Raw genomic sequence first — 17,598 nt, forward strand, 5'->3', positions numbered from 1 at the left:
TTCAAACGCCAGCCTACTGATTATGTTGTTTTCTTCATGATGATGGGTAACAAACACAACGGCCACAGCAGAAGTGGAAAGAAAATCCAGTTTGAGCGTAAATCTAACAGGTCAAACAAACGTCGCCATCAGAGGTGAAGGCTAAGGCGCTGGCTGGCTCCGCCTCCTAAGGGGCCGGGCCGGGCCGGGACTGGGTCGAGTGCTCAGTGAAGGCGACGGGTTTATTTAGGGTCATAATCTGGTCTGTAAGCAACATTTGAGCAAAGATCTTCCAAATGAAACCCTGATGGACCGGATCAGAACGCGGCCAAGATGGCCTCCTCTACCAGGAGCCTCCAGGGGCTGAAATCCTGAACGTGTTTCTGTGAACAGAAGAACCGGCGGGGGCTTCGTGAGGGAGAGTCGGATCCGATAAAAGCCGGTGTTTACCGAGCCGCCAGCCGCTTTGTGAAGAACTTACAGCTGTGTGGCGCCGAGGATGTTTCACCTCAAAGAGAATTTAAGGCAAATCAAAAACACGATCTTGATTCTAAAGGACAGCTCTTTGTCAGCAAAATATTCCCACACGGCTGGAAAACAAAGTCACCCGACGGCCTCCGAGATGCAGAATGGATGTGAAAGATCGTTCATGTCAGGGTTTAATAATCCTTACTAATCTTTTTCTGATTGATCCTGCTTGTTCCGCCATGATTTCCTGTGTTCCTCAGTAAAGGTGAAAGATTTTTTACCTTCCAGGCTCATTGGAGTCTCGACTCCCAAAGGGGAAAATGTTTTGCTCGTCGAACCCCGTCGGTAAAATCATCGTACTCTCTTCCAGTTTGCTTTTATTCCAACTTGAATCCAAACTGGCGTCCGTTTTTCCGGTCATTTCCCAGTGAACACTGTGATTTTTCCAGCCTTGGCCAGCTGCTTGATGATCTGCGCTTCGAAGTCCGCATCGTGGACGCCCGTCTTCCTGAACTCTCCGGAGTACCGGTTCTGCTCCCAGTAGTGGTGCCAGTTTCCTCGGCTGTCGGCGCCGAAGCCAAACACGTTCACCTGGAAGTGCAACGTCAGGATCAGGATGGAAAAATGTTCAACCTGGATGAATGAGGGAAAAAAATAAAAGAGCTGACCTCGTCGCAGACGTGAAGAGCGAAAAACAGGACCAGCATGCCAGTGGAAGGGTATCGGCCTTGATGCTTGGTCCAGCGGTCATGGATGTATTTAAAGAAAGCCGGATTGAAGATCTGAACCTGAAATATGTAAACAGTCCAGTTAGAAAATCCTGATCCAGTTCTCATTTCTGACCGTTTGGCTTCCTGTGACTTTAATTGTTTGAAAATTTCTTAAACCGCCGCAATATCTGCATGTTTCCACAAGTCAAATTAAGACCCTTTTAATTCCACTTTGAATCAAATTTACGACAGAAAAAATAACTAATACAGAGAATGATTGGGGATCCATTTGGACTCACCCATGATTAACACAAAAAAGCTAGCTAGCTAGCGAGCTAACTCAGATATTAGCTGCTAGTCAGAAACAATGAAACTGTGAACAACTCAAACGTTTGGCTGACAGAAACGTCACGCAATAAAAAAAAAAGACATATGGGATTAAAAGAGCTGATTAAATCAGGTTGGACTTTCAATACCATTTAAAAAAAATAAAATAGACTAAAATGCGCTAAAGCTGAAGTAGGCTAAACAAAGCTAAGCTAACTAAACACAAACAAATTTGACAAAGTGCTAATGGATAAATGTGACACAATTAGAATAAAAGTCAAAGGAATAAAAGTAGGGTTGGGCCGATTAATTGCATTAATAATGATTAATCGATTATTGAAATAACTGCCAACTAATTTAGCAATTGATTAATCGTTAACAGGAGCACACAGACTCAAAAAAGGCCAATTGTTCAAATATTCTGACCAGTAATAAAGCAAAAACTGTACAAAAATACAGACATTTTTAATTTAAGATAATGAAAAAGAAACATTTTCTACCCAGAACTCCAAAAGCAGCATAGTTTTAGTTTCACCTGGTTTGAATCCTGTAAAAAAATAAAACCTCCTGGCTCTATGCATATTAATGCAAACATTAGCTCAAGTCCAAGTAATTTTCTATTATTGCATTTTAGGCAATAAAATGTTTATTTTCTTATTTACAAAAGAAATTAAATGATTTCTTTACATATTTGTGTATTTCTAATAAGCTTACGTGGATAAATGAAAAAAGTTGCAGAATGTGTAAATTTTTTTATCTGATTATTAATCGATTAATCCTCTAAACAATTGATTGCTAATTTAACTGCTGGTTGCAGGAATAGATAAAAGGTGATTATAAAATATTCTGCTGCCTCCTGGTGATGCTGAGTCCCAACAGAAGAGCTTTATTCTGCTCAGAGCTGCACAGTGCAGGAGTAAATCCTCAAATTCTTTATTTCTAGGTCACTCTCAAAGACGCTGCCCGTCTGACCGGGGCGAAGATGCCTCAGCTCCTCCACGCAAAGCGGAGTTTGTTTATTTATTTTACAGATTAAACCGCGAGCTGGAGATTAGTGACAACAAAGGCAGGGTTTGTAATCCCTCGTCAACAATGGGGAAAGGGGGTTTATCGCTGGCGCAGGGTCACTTTGTCGAAATGGCCAGACGAACCTTGTCTTTATCCACACGGAGGAACTGCTTCACTGGAGCGTAAGTGCTGCAGAGAGAGAAACCACACAGAGAGATAAACTTGATTTGATTACTGGATGATTGACAGATCGCTAATCTCTCAGCCTCTTCGCAGCCTCTCAGTGCAAACAGAACGTGTGTCTGTGTTTGCTGCGCCCCGACGGCTAATGGAGGCCGTATGAACTGCACTCCTGTTTGTTTTATTAATCCAGGCTCATGCACATCTGTGATGCTTACAATCGGATCTGGCCGGTGGACAGAGCGCTGGTGATCCAGACCAGGTCCAGGGTTTTGAAGGGAACCAGGACAAAGCTGACGTTGGCCGCCAGGTTTTTGGCGCTTTCCGGGTACATGAAGTGGTGCGTGGTGCGTCTGCCGGCGTCGTCCTCGTAGCCCACAGTGGGGGCCAGGTTTATCCTGGGGGAGAGACGGGGAAAGAGGAGCATTAGGGGAGTTTCTCAAACCACCTTTGGCTTTAAAGGTGACGTTTGATGCTTCCTGAACAGGTTAGGATGGATCTATGGCTTCCACAAAACATGTTCAATACATTTTATCATTCTTAGGTAATGAGACTTTGGCTGTTTTAGGGCCTCTTGTCACTTTAAATCCAAATAAGCTGCTGCTGGCCACGCCCCCCTCAACTCAGCCTTTACAATCACACGTGAAAATGGTTGCAAACAGATGCGTAATTATACAACAGTACATCTTTGAAAGGCAGAAGTGGAGCCTCCTACACAACAAATAAGAATGCAGCAAGTAGTTTCTGAACAATAAGTCAACAGCAAAATACTTGTCTTTTCCAGCAGTCACCATGCAGCACATACAGCAGTAAAACCAGCTGACCAAAGGTGCTGGAGCTCTGCTTGGGTTGCTAGGTAAGGGCGGAACTCTGCTTGGGTTGCTAGGTAACGGCAGAACTCTGCTTGGGTTGCTAGGCAACGGCGGAACTCTGCTTGGGTTGCTAGGCAACGGCGGAACTCTGCTTGGGTTGCTGCAATACCTGCTGAGTTCTGACGTTACATTTGAAACGGTTCATTTTTCAGACACCAAAAAACATTAACTTATTGTTTTTGTCTGTTTTTTAAGAGCTCAGGCTGTTTTTAGAAGTAATTCAGACCAAAATTGAAGTAAAACATGATTTTTGCATATTAGGTCCCATTTATTTTAACCAGTTTCTAATGAAAAAAAAAACTTGACATGTTTGCAGTCATGTAAGCCAACGCAAGATAAGCAGAGCATAAAAACAAATTCTTCGTGAGTTCCTATGGAGGCATATTTTCAGCAGTAAATTAAGGCCTACACAAAGAATGAAAAATAATAAAAAGAAATAAGTAGTATACAAAAACTAGGAAACTATGTGAAAATATGCTGCAGTGTTCAACAGGATGCTTATGGAGGAAACGTGCATGTAAGCAAAACTTAGCTAAATTTGTTCTGCAAGATTCTGCTGAGAAAAACAACAATAAGTCTGAACTGTCTGATGTGTGCAGCTACATCTGGCTGCGTTTTAAAGGTATTTATCATTGAAGACATCTTTCTGCACCTGCTACCACAAAACAATAAAACTGCTTGTCATGCAGAGTGTAAAAATAGAGGAAAAGATGCTTTACTGCAGTGCAAATATGTAATCACAGCTAAAAATCTAGAAGTGCAAAATTAACTAAAGCTCCTGCAGGCATCAGCGGGCTTTCACTCACAGCTGCACACATTCATACTGGTTACAGGGAATATTAGTCTCAGTTCCGATTACATTATGCTTCAGTCGCTGCGTTTCTACTACAAATGTGCGCAAATCTTTGTTTGTATTCAGCTAATGTCTAAAAAAACTAAATTTCGGAATTGCGGTGTTTCCATTAAATCAAAAATAAAATTTAACTCACACTTGAATAAGCTTCATCACGTAACGAGTTACTAAAAATCAAGGCAGCGACGAATGTAAACAGTTTACAGTTATATTCATAATTCAGCCATGGCGCTCGCGCTCATCATCTGTCAGCCAATCAGAGGAGACGTCGGTGACCGAAAGGCCATTTGGTGAAATTGTAGTTTGGGATTTTACACACAACTTGTTCTGAACTCTGTGATGCTGCGAGAGTTCAGAACAAAAACAAATCCTCATCCTCCTACCACTTCCTGTCGTCTTCTTTTATCGTTTCCGCCAGTGGTAACCGTAACAACCGGCTGTTGATCACGTGACTCGTGTGACGCATAAAGAGCGATATGGCTGACAAACTACCTGCCGCAAAAACGTTTGATCGAAAAATGATGTGATGTGTGTTTACATCCAGATTTACTGCGTCTGGCTCCTTCTGGTGCAGAATAATGACGCATGTCTCACGTCGATGACGTAAACATTGGATAAAATGCGACTCGACCATTCTGACAGCACACCCCTTGAAAACAATCTGATATCCGATTTAGTCTCACATATATAGAAGAGAGAAAAAATTGAATATTTGGGGCTGAAAAGTCAGACTGATGTGGAAAAAAAAATCAGATTTGGGTTTTATTTATACATTTGATAATGCTTTAATAATTCTGGTCTAAGCAGTTTTTTTTTATTTATTGAACTGACATCCCATGACAGAATTTTTTAGATGTATTTTGTTTTGTCATTTTTTATACATTTCTACATCCCACAGAAGGAAACATGCCCATCTTTTTTTCTGCAAAGGTTTTATGATTTCTTTATGTTAAAATTTAAAACAGATTGAAAATGTGATTCTTTAGGAATGACAATAAACGTCCTGAAATAGACATTTATAAAAAATAACGTAGCATCTCTAAACAGGAATATGAAACTCTCAGGGGAAGGAAAGAAACAGTGAACATTTATTAAATTCCACAAACTGTACAGAAACGTCCAAACTCCTCCGTAGAGTCCTGACTGAGTTACTGTCAGAGCTCTCACTGTTTTCCAACAGTAGATCCACAGAAACAGGAATATCTTCCCCAGCATGACATCTGTCTCCCTGAGTCGCTCCGCTCTGTCTGCTGACATGAGACGGCGTTCACAAAGCCCTGGATGTGAGTCACTGTCTGCAGGAAGAATATTTTTTGTCTGAGCAGGGGGAGCTAAAGTTAGGAATACAAAGCTTGCACCGAGCGCACTCGCAGATATACTAGGAACAAAAGAGATGATTGTGCAGAGAGTGAACTGAGGCGTGTGGTTGGTGGAGTGCTGTGGCCGAGCTGAAGCTCAGAAAACAAATGAACAACAAATCCCAACCAGCAAAAAGAAGAGATGAAAGCTGCCCACGCAGCTCCAGAGAGAATCCAGCTGTAATTGATCCTAATAACACAAAATACCAGCTGCTTGTGTTGTTATTTAACCCTGGACCAAATTAAAATGGCATCTTCAGATCAGACCCAGCTGATGTAAACAACCGTTGTGTTTGACCTCGCTCTCTGTGAGACAAGCTTCTTGAGGAGATTCAGAAGGTTAACCAAACATTAATTTGCATGTTTAGACTTGCGTTCCTACCGTTTGATGCTCCAGTTGGCAACTGGCACCAATAGAAGAACAGCCATTGAGTTCTTGGTAGAAATATCTGTCACTTATCACACGAGTCACGTGATCAACAGCCGGTTGTTACGGTTACCACTGGCGGAAACGATAAAAGAAGACGACAGCTGGAAATAGCTGGAATAACCCCATTGGGTCAAAGGTCGATCTGTAAGTGATGAGAGGTGCTCATTTATACCAGCATGGTGTACAGCAGAAGCTAATGCTAAAGCGTTAAATCAACATGGGATTAGCTGAAGCTAATGCTGAAGCATTATGCAGTCATGACATTTAGAAGAAGCTAACGCAAAAACGTCATACCAACATGGTATCAAGTAGAAGCTAACGCTAAAGTGTTAAACCTACACAATGCTATGTATTTATCGGAAGCTAATCCTCAAATGTTTTACCAACACAGTACAGGGAGCTGTTATCCAAAATGTACATTTTGTATGTTTTTCTGCTGCTTCTAAAAACAACTCGAGCACTAAAAAAAAAAGCATCCAGATGTTTTTTGGCAGTAACTTAATGTTTTTTGGTGTCTGAAAAATGAGACATTTCAAAAACCCCCTGAATATTGAATCACACTTCGCCATTACAGAGAAACCCAAAGGGAGCTCCAGCATGTTTGGTCAGCTGGTTTTACTGCTGTATGTGTTGTATAATGGCTGCTGGAAAAGATAAGAGTTTTGTTGACTGACCATCCAGAAACCATGTACTGAATTCTTGTTGGTTGTGCAGGAGGCTCTACTAATGTTTTTCAAAGATGTAGAATTGAATAATTGTGCATCTGTTTGCAGTCATTTTCATGTCTGAATGTAAACGTTGATGTGGGGGCGTGGCCAGCAGAGGCTAATTTGGATTTAAAGTGACAGTGGCCCTAAAGCGGCTCATTCAGAAAGGAGCCCAAAGTAGACAGAACTAAAGCAGAATAAAATCTCATCATCTAAGAATCATTTTGTGCATAAATAATAATGAACTTGTTTTATTCCCTTCCTGTTAGAGGAAACATTATAGGTCACCTTTAAAAACTGCCATTTCTACAGCTGTTGGAATGGAAGTTTTCTTTTAAAGGGCTGATCCTGCATTTTTAGCCTGTTATTAGTTCAAACAGCAGGAAACGCCATGAATTAGACTCTGATTTTCCAGAACAATCAGTGCCACAGAAAGCCTTCTGTGCCTCAGTTTGCACATCTGAATGAATGCTTTCAGGACATAACGCTCTTTGTGGCAACCACGCAGGTCAGGTGACCACTGCCAGCCAATCAGAGAGCAGCGCAGCGTCAAACAGTGAGACTGAACTGAACATCAGATACATCAGCAGTCTGGTAGTGTCTAGCTATGTTTACTGAAGTAACTTTTTGGAAAAAAAAACTTACTTTAAGGAGTATTTTTACTGTACTCTCTACTTTTACTTGAGTTACATTTCAGGATTCCCTACCCACTGAATGAAAAACAAACATGTTTTAACCAAATATTCACCAGACCGACACAGACCTGAAGGCAGAGTTTCAGAAAGGACTTTTAAAGAGACAGAGACCCAATTTCAAGCTGTTACATTACAAAGACAAATATAGCATTTTTTTTTTAGAAACTGAAGTTAACGTAGTTACTTGATTGTTCTATAAAATGGCATTTTGTGCCTGGAAAATACATAATACTACCCCTTTAAAGTTTTATGCGTTTTATATTGAAAGAGATTGATTTGGAAAAACTTTTCTTTCGTCTGATTTTGTTACTTTGTAATTATGTTATTTTTTATTTTAGTCTTTAAAATATCAAAATGTCCACATAAATTTAGAATTTGGTCTGTTTAAATATTAAATGATTGATGTTTTTGATCAGTTATTCAGTACTTGAGTCGTCTTTTTACCAAATACCTATTTACTTTTACTCAAGTCATTTCTTGAGTGCCTAATTTTTACTTTTACTCGAGACAAAAAAATACATTGAAGTAGTGCTGCTCTCACTGTAGTATGAGTTTTAGGTACTCCACCCACTTAGTCACCACATATTTCCCTGAAAACACTTTGGATATTAATGACTCCTGTCCGTTTTCCTTCCTTTAGCTTCTGATCTAACGCGCCTCACCTCATGATGTAGTCGTGCCCGTCGATGGCCGCCCCGTATCCGGCGCCGCGGAGGTTTCCGGAGTTTCCCACCACGGCACAGCGCAGGCAGCGCCCCGGATCCCACGAGCCGTACGGCGACCGCCCGGGAATCACCTGAGGCAGACGGTCATGATCACATCCATCCTCAAAACGTTCACAGGAAGTTAGCAACAAGGCTGGCAGGACACACACCTAATCTCCAACACGTCCTCTCCACGTCATGGCGCTTCCTAATATTGCTGACATTAAGGAACAAAATAAAGATAAAATACCTGGAAGAGTCTCAGCAGCACCTGCTGGATGTTGTGGGGTTTAAACTGCGGCTGCAACATCTGCAGAAACATCCAAAGGCTTTGGTTAGAGTAAATATACGGAGCTAAATTAGGGACAAAGTGCTTAGTTAAAAAAATGCTGAATCTAGACTTCTATGGAAGTCAAGGCTCTTTAATGAAAGGGCATCTGTGAGCTTTATTTTGAAAATTCTACATTTTACAAGGCTGTAAAACTGAACTCTGCAAAGTTTCTCACGTAATCCTTAATTTAATTGTCCCTGCACTGCAAAAACACAAAATCTTGCCAAGTATTTTGATCCAGTTTCCAGAAAATATTAAATATTTTATTAAAATCACACATGAATAAGTTTGTTGCTGTGATAAGTCATTAACTACTTTCAGCTGCTTTTAGAAACTCAAAAATGTCCAAGTTTTTTAAAGAAATTTCTGAGATTTATTTCAATGTTTGACTTTTTTTCTTGCAAGTTGTCGACTTTTGAAGCTCAGGAAGTAACTTTTTTTTTTTTAGAGATTATTCTCAAAGTTTCCAAGAAAACTTTGTCCTCTTTTTTTGTTTCATCTACAACGTCCTAATAAATCATCATATAGAAAAGATAAATTCCAGTAAAATTGGTTCGACAGTCTGCTGGATCATGGGGTGTGCTTAGTTTTTCACTCCCTCACTGTTTGTATTTTAATTAATTAAATGAGATGACGTGTTTTGTGTTAGTTCTACATGAAACCCTGGAGAGGAGCTGATTTTTTCTCATCTTGTTGAGGCACCTTAAGAACCTCAGGATGTAGAGGATGCACTTTCTTTGCGCCTCCTCGTCTCCATGACGGTCGCCTCCTTTTCTCCCACACAGAAATCTTCATTTCATTTCACACTCTTTTGTCACCACTTCCTTTGCACCCACCATTGGCCTCGATTCTCCCAACACAGATCTCTTTCACTAAGGTTTGTATCCTCTCCGTCGGTCTCCCAGCACTCAGGTCTAATTCCTTTTCCTTAATTTCCCTCGCTTCCTCTTTGTTCCTCCTCCTCCTCCTCCTGCTCTTCATCGTCCCTCTGGGATGTAAACGCGCCATGCAGCTCATCAGTGACTGGTAATCTTTATTCTGCTCCCTGTTGCTTTGTTTTCCTTATCTTCCTGATTCAGTGAAAAATGTTTCAGACTTTTGGAAAGCAACAGTGCAGCCTATTATTTTTAGTTTTCTTTCACCGTTTCTGCATTTTAGCAAAAACTTTTGAAATAAATGAGTCAATTTAACCAAACAGTAATGAGCAGTTTGGTTAAACTGACTCATTCAGACCTGCTGATTGTTGTTGTTTCGGGCTGCTGGATAAACTCCTGGATGAAGACAAATTGAAGTGATGAAGGGAGAAAATTTCAGCCTTAGGATTGATAGCTGAGTGATGATTGTTTGTTTATTTAAGGGGGAAAAATAAAAGCTGCATGTATGTAACTTTTATAAAAATAAATATTTTTCTTTTACATATTTCTTGAAACTGTCACTATGTCCTGACAGTATGCTGTAAAACACACAAACAAAAAAATATTAGGTCCTCTGAAAACAACCAATCAGAGCCAGGAGGCGGGTCTTAGCGCTGCCAATCACCCCTCTGCTATTCTACAGCTTCTTCCTGATAGCAGAGCTTGTTGTAGTAAGCATGGCCACTGATGATGGTGGATAAATGAAAAAGCCTTTTAAAACATAGAATGGCACATTCACAAGGATGATTGACAGCGCTAAGGCCCTCCTCTTGGCTCTGATTGGTTGTTTTTGATCAGAGCCATTTCTGCTAAAGGAGGAGATGTCTCCTAATTCCTAGTTACAAGTAAATGTAACTAGTTACTTCCCAGAAATGGGAAGTAACTAGTTACCTGACATGGAGAGTAATTTTATTATGAAGTTTCTCTACTCAGCATAATTTCTGGATTTTCTACCCACTAAATGAAAAACAAACATGTTTTAACCAAATTTCACCAGACACAGACACACACCTGCAGGTTTTGTTAAAGTTTAATAAGATTTTTTATTGAGGAAAAACTGATTTTGAAAAATGTTCTTTTGCCTGATTTTGTTATTTTTTTGTATGAATTATTGTCATTTTTGTCCTTAAAATACCAAAAATTCTACATAACTTTATATTTTGGTTCTCATGATGTAATTTTAAAATATTAAATGATTGATAATTTGATCAGTTACTCAGTACTTTTTACCAAATACTCCTTTACTCTTCAGTAATTTCTTGGACGGCTACGTTTTACTTTTGCTTGAATAAAAACATGCTGAAGTATTGCTACTCTTACTTGGGTACATGTTTTGAGTCCTCTTCCCTCCTCTGGTCACGACATGGTGTCAGTTTCAACAAACATGTAAAAATCATATATTTTTATAGGCATCACGTAATGCAGCTGTAACTGGGAGGCGTTTAAATCTTCAAACGTTTGTCCTCCTCCTCTGCTTTCTGTCAGGCTGCAGCAGAAGCGCCGAGCAGCCAGTTAATTCTTCATTTTAGGTCTCTAACCAGTTCTCCCTCCCAGCCATCCATTAACTCCAGTTAAGTCAAAATGGATTTATTGATCGAAGCGGTGGCGATCCGCGGTGGGTCGGGTCACTGTTGAACAGAAAAGGCCCATAAATCCTCACCCAAAAAGCTGAAGTACAAGTGGATAATTTTACAGCAGGTTACAAATAGAGATAAAAGCAAATAATTGGATATAAGTTTGAACAGTGGGGCTTGGAAAACTGCTCTGCACCTGCAAAAACAAAATCTTATTAAGTAATTTTAGTTTCTACTTCCAGTATCTTAGTATACCTGAAATAAAACAAAATTAACTCAGAAATGCTTCCATACCTTCATGAAAAGTTCAGTAACTTTTCATGAAGGTATGGAAGCTTATTTTAGGTTAATATTTTAAGTTTATTTTAAGTTAGTATTGTTTATAAGATATTTGCACTAGAAACTAGATACAAATAATTAGATTTTGTTTTTACAATGTAAAAATTCAAACATGGTTTTTGTTACAGCTTTTCCTCTCATCTATACATGCTAACGTTTTTTTTTTTAGCTTGCTAAATGGTTATGGAGGACCAAACCTGACATAATTACAAACAAAAGAGAAAAAAATATATTTTCCTTTTTCTTACTCATTTGTTTTCAACAAGAAATGTATGTACTTTGTTTTTCCTTTTCCTTGTTTTCCCTTTTCCTTATTAATGCAATTTTGCCAAGAAATTTACATATTTTCTTTTGCGTTTTCCTTAAAGATGCTTGTTTAAAAGAACAATGCATGTATAAGGAAAATGCAAAATAAAATATATACATTTCTTGACATGCATGTATAAGGGAAAGGGGGAAAAATTCAGCTTTTATTTGTAACTATGCCATGTTTGGTCCTCCATAAACGGTTGGGATGTGCTTCCTGTCTGTTCCCATCGTTCCTCCGTGTTGCTTTTCTCTCCCTCCATCCACTGGCAGCATCACAAATGGAGCATGTCGTCCTCGTCGGACGGCTGCTTGGCTCGGCAGCGAGTGAAGATGAGCAGGTGATTATGATGTACTGTCCCTTTAAGCTGGAGTCCTGGTGAAGTTTCATCCCTCATGGCCGCGCTGCCACCGGCCAAACACGCCAACATGAGGCGCTCAGAGGAGCTTTAAGGTGTCAGAGACGGTATTTATGCTGCAGCAGCTGGTTCTAGAGCAGGGGTGTCAAACTCCAGTCCTGAAGGGCCGCTGTCCTGCAGTTTTTAGATGTGCCACAGGTACAAAACACCTGAATCAAATGGCTTAATTACCTCCTCAGTTCTCCAGAGCCTTGCTAATGACCTAATTATTCTATTCAGGTGTGGTGAAGCAGAGGCACTTCTAAAAGTTGCAGGACAACGGCCCTCGAGGACTGGAGTTTGACACCCCTGTTCTAGAGTCAAGAAGTAAATTCTCACCACAAGGTTTCTGAGTTCTACAGCTTTGGGAAAAATGAAGAGCCGCTGCACTGAACCTCCCTGAAAACCTCCTGGTTTTTCCACCAAATACTGATGTCTGAACTCATCCTGAGTTAAAACATTAGTGTTGCTGTTTCTAAATGCATATGAACTTTTTTTCTTTCTTTGAGTTAACAGTAAACGTACCAGTTACTAAAATAAAAAGTAAAATCATTATATCCAACCCAACAAGTTTTTCAGAAAAAGTTTTTTTCTTTTTTACTCAGAATAAGTTTTTTTCTTTCTTTTGCTAAATAAACAGCAATATATTATTGTTATGTAGGTCAAATAATTAGGTCAAAATATTTTACCCAAGTATTTGTTAGTGGGACAAAATATTTAGCTAGCAAACTAAATATTTTATTTATTCACCTGTTAGTGTATATAGGACAAACATGACAGACTAACCAAAAGATGTTTGTTTAGTTTGATCTACAAAATAAACAGCCAGAGAATTAATAACAGCAACAAAAATGAAATTAACACACAACAAAAACAACATAAAAAAGTATTTATTGATAAGTTTGGCTTTGTTGTATTTTGATGTAATTTCCTTAATCCATGTATTGTTTGTTTTCCTGGACTTTCTGTTTCAAAATAAACACTTTATAATCTAGTTAGACTTATATGCATTTTTTAAATGCATCTGTAAAAAGTAAGTAAACCCCTAATGTAAAAACATAAACAATCAGATAAAATGTTATTGATTTCTGATTGATCCTGCAGGAAGGAAGTCCGGTTTGAGCCGCCTGAGAACTTTCTGCCTGCCGTTTGCACGTTTTCCCGGTGCAAACGTCGGGTCTCTCCGACTCCCTCCCACAGTCTGAGCCACACAGTGTGACTTTTAAAAGTCAGTAATTTGTCTGTTCAGTGTGTAAGGATGTTTATGTTGCATTAAAAACCGCGGCAGAGGGTGAGAGCGTGTCGGGGACGGAGGAAAAGCCGAGACTTGATCTGCTGAGCTCCACATGAAGAATCTGAAAGCTGTTCTTCAGAGTTCAGAGTTCAGAGTCCACCTCGCTGCATTGCAGAGGTTTTCCATGTTCTATGCTGCATGTTTAGTCTGTAATAGTTTTATGTGGGATTATGTGCGGTGCTCAGCCGGTGGCAAACAAACAAACAAAGTGAAAGCTGTTAATCGCTGAGCTTTAGAGGAGCTGCTAAGAAGATTTTGTTATCTTTAGACAGACTCAGGCATGCCACTTCCTGCGCCTGCAGTGTCTGTGCTGGATGGTGGACAGAGTTAATGCACTTTAACTCAAATCACATCCTTCACTCTGGCGTTTAGTTCCCATTTTAACATTTGATTTTTTTATCAGCTGTTTTTAATGTGAGATGTTTGTTTTTTATCTGCTTGTACAGAAACAAAAATGGCTCATCTGAGATGTTCATGCAAACTTTATGGCATTAGGGGCCAATTTTGTTTTAATTAAAGCTGTTTTTTTTAAATTTCATAGCACATTTATTGTTGTCATTTCTTCAATAATAAACTAAATAGACGACATTTTAATAAAGCAAAGTAGTCAAATCGTTGTCAAATCGTTGGGGGTTTATTGTCTTCATCAAAAAAAAACCATTGTTAATTATAAACAATATTTTGTCTTGTTTTAAGAACATTTTATTTGTAAAAATCTCAAATTCTCTACCTTCTTGAGGACGGAGCGGCCAAACCAAATCATCCAGAGAGTCAAAACTGGCCCCTGAGCCACAGCTTGGACATCTCCGTGTTAATCCATGTATGTTCCATTTGTAAACAAAAATCAACAGCAATAATCTGAGTTATTTAGTCTGTCATAAAATTAAACAATGGAGGTTCGTTTTTCAAAATCAGATTTTTGTTCATTTTCTTTATTCATTTATAAAAGTCACAATATCACATTAAATATTTCATTTGCAAACTAAATATTGACTTTACAAACCAAACATTTAGCTCCAAATTAATTAAATACTCAGCTTCAAGTAAATATTTACTTTATAAACTAAACACTTCACTTGATAAAAATTGTTTATTTGGAGCTAAATATTTAGTTTTTCAGACTAAATGTTTAGCTCAAACCTAAATATTTACCTTGCTAACTAAATGTTTTTTTTATGCTTATTCAATGTTACATGACTGTGTTTTTATTTTAATTATGTAAAGCACTTTGAAATGCCTTGCTGCTGAAATGTGCYATACAAATAAAATTTGATTGATTGATTGATTGATTACCTGCTAGCTAAATATTTAGTTTCTGAACTAAATATTTAGCTCCAAGTAAATATTCAGCTTGCAAAGTATTTTGTTAGCTTGGTAAGTAAATATTAACATTGGTAGCTAAATATTTAGTCAAAGTCAAATATTTAGTTTGCTAACTAAATATAATACGTTTGTTAGCTAAATATTTAACTTGATAACTAAATATTTTGATGCAAAGCTAATTATTTAATTGAAGTTGAATATTTAGTTTGCTAACTAAAACTTTTGTCCAACTAACAAATATTTAGGTCAAAGATAAATATTTAGCTTGATAACTAAACATCTTTGCTTGCTAACTAAATATTTAGCTCAGACTTATGTTGCTAAATATTTAGCTTGATAACTAAATATTAAATTTGGAATTCTAACATTTATAAATTAATGAATAACATTAATTAACCCCATTTTTTCTCCTATTACAAGCTAAATAACTCAAATTATTGTTGTTAATTTTTTATTTTGTAACTTTACAAATGTAAACCCATATTAATAAACCTATCAGACTCAAAGAAAACACTGTAACAACGTCTCTGTTATAGTTTTAAACTAAACCAAAGCCGTTCCAAACCCAGAAATGCTTTTCATTCTGCTCAGCATTCCTAACAGAGATGAAATCTCCATATTTCTTTGTTTGGAAAAGTGTTTTGTGGTTTTTGGAGGCGTACGCTGAACAGCGATTACAAAATTCACAAAACATTGTTTCTATAACTGAGTAAAATCCTCAGCCCAGTTTGCAGCTCCATCACTCAGCCGTACTTCCCAGCAGACACCCAGAGCTCCCGTCTCTCCCTGACCTCCAGATATAAGCAAACCACCGACTGAAACGGTGACTCAGCGTTTTCTGAGTCTCTGGTTATTGCATCAATTAGCAGATTCTCCTTTACATCAGCTGAATTAATACACCCTGTAAAATCTGAGATCGACTGGCAGATTATTTATTTTATAACAAAATGTTTTTCAATGTTAAAAGAAAAAAAAATCTGCCAGTGCAACTAGTACTTTTTAATAAGTATTGACATAAAACAAGCTCTTATTTATTGCTGAAAAGTTACTTGTAAGTTATTCTAGTTTTATCTCATCGTTGCACCAGGATATTTACACTAGAAACCAGAACAAAAATACTTGGTGATATTTTGAGGTTGTTTTTTTTTTCTGGACTTGTTTTTTTAAAAAAAGCTAAACTTTGATGAATTTTCAAACACACACACTTTTACCAAGTATTTTTGATAAGGGAATATCTTAGTCTACTTGAAATAAGACCAAACTAACTTTTCAGATATCGTCAGTTGTTTAAAGTCAATAATTCTTTAATTCTGATGAAAACGTTCTTGTTCCACTGGCAGATTATTTAATTTACAACATGGGAAAAATGCATTATAAGTGAAAAAATCTGCCAGTGAAATTGGACCAAAGATACTTGGTAAGATGTTGTGTTTTTGCAGTGTAAGTCCTCAGATTTAAGTTTTAAATGGAGTAATAAACGCTGTTACTTACCACCCACCAGTAGTAGACGTCCGGCGGCAGCTGGACGTTGTCCCTGGTCCAGACCGGAGAGATGTCCGGGTCGTAGTTCTCGTCAAACCAGTCCGAGACTCCGGGGTCTCCGACGCAGCTGTTGCAGGCACATGTTTTCTGCTGGGGCGTTTCGGGGGGCGACAGCCGGTGCGCGCCCACGTAGCTGGGCACCAGCTTCACCCGCCTGGACTCCTCCCAGCCGGGCGGCTCCAGGTAGCCGAAGCTGACGCCGCCGCGCAGCGACACGGACAGGAACAGCGAGGTGAGGAAGACGAGCGCCAGCGACCCCAGGAGGAGCCACAGTCTGCGGGAGCATCTCACTTTGCCTGGTTTGTCTCCACCGCCGCCGGCCGCTGCCGCTGCTGCGGCCCCTGCGCTCATCCAGGGGCGGAGCTCTGAGAGTCTGGGGGCCCCCCGGGGAGAGCCCCAGCTCCATGACCCCCAGCCGAAGCCTCTGTCACGGTGAAGCGTGGAGGACGGGATGCGGCCCCCCCACGGCCATGCCCCCACCCCTGGGCCTGCCACTGTAACCCCTCCGACAACCAGCTGTGGTTCTTTGGCAAGCCCCGCCTCCTGCCGCACTCCAAATTATTTTTTTACTTTTTGTTTTTAAATCAGAAAGCAGATAAGGAAGCTAACACCGCTAAACATACATAGAAGCTGTTTCTCGGGGACTACTGATGGATAAGATATATTTTCAAGTTCTTGGTTGTGCCGCCCCTTTCTGATGCCGCCCTGGGCAAGCGCCCATATCAAAACCTGCCACTGCCGACAGGCACGCGCTCACAGATGCTCCGTCTCCGCTGAATCTCAGGCAGCTGCAACCCGACCGCCTCCAAAGTCCGTCCAGACGCGGCTTTTTCCTTCATCCACTCGTTTATTTCCGGTTTAAACTCGCTCGGGTTTCAGTCTTCATCCCACGGTGCGGTGCGCTGCGGTGCGCTGCGGGATCACCGGCAGCGTGCGGCTGCTGGGAGAGCCGGCGGAAGGATGCAGAGAGTCTGTCCGGGCTGCATGCTCCGCTTCGTCTCTCTGCACTGGAGCAAAGGAGAGCTGCTGGATGAGAGGAGAGAGGGAGGAGCGGCGGAGGGGAGGAGGGAGGGCCTTCCTCAAAACCAGCCTCCTCTTCTTCAACTGCCTTCTTGTTTTTTTACTCCTTACTTTTAAAAACTGATGAACAGAGTCAAGTTTTATTAGCTACATGGCAATTCACAGTTCAGTTGTGCTACAGTTACTTAACTTTTTGGAAAAAATTACGTTGACTACGCTTTATTTTTTGCTTTTATTTGAGTAACTTTATCATGAATTATCACTAC

At 39.7% G+C, this 17,598-nt stretch overlaps 1 protein-coding gene across 1 annotated transcript; it reads right to left on the reverse strand.

Annotated features, from left to right (window-relative positions):
- Positions 1-604: 604 nt before the first annotated feature.
- On the reverse strand, positions 605-16,864 carry st3gal2 (ST3 beta-galactoside alpha-2,3-sialyltransferase 2). Its single transcript, XM_017305376.1, has 7 exons — positions 16,262-16,864; positions 8,542-8,601; positions 8,250-8,383; positions 2,891-3,070; positions 2,636-2,681; positions 1,116-1,235; positions 605-1,038 (listed from the first exon to the last, which is right to left on the reverse strand). The coding sequence occupies exons 1-7, from the start codon at positions 16,661-16,663 to the stop codon at positions 865-867; spliced, it is 1,116 nt and encodes a 371-aa protein (XP_017160865.1). The 5' UTR covers positions 16,664-16,864; the 3' UTR covers positions 605-864.
- Positions 16,865-17,598: the final 734 nt, after the last annotated feature.

Source organism: Poecilia reticulata, linkage group LG6 (assembly GCF_000633615.1).
Source record: "Poecilia reticulata strain Guanapo linkage group LG6, Guppy_female_1.0+MT, whole genome shotgun sequence".
Lineage (NCBI taxonomy): Eukaryota > Metazoa > Chordata > Actinopteri > Cyprinodontiformes > Poeciliidae > Poecilia > Poecilia reticulata.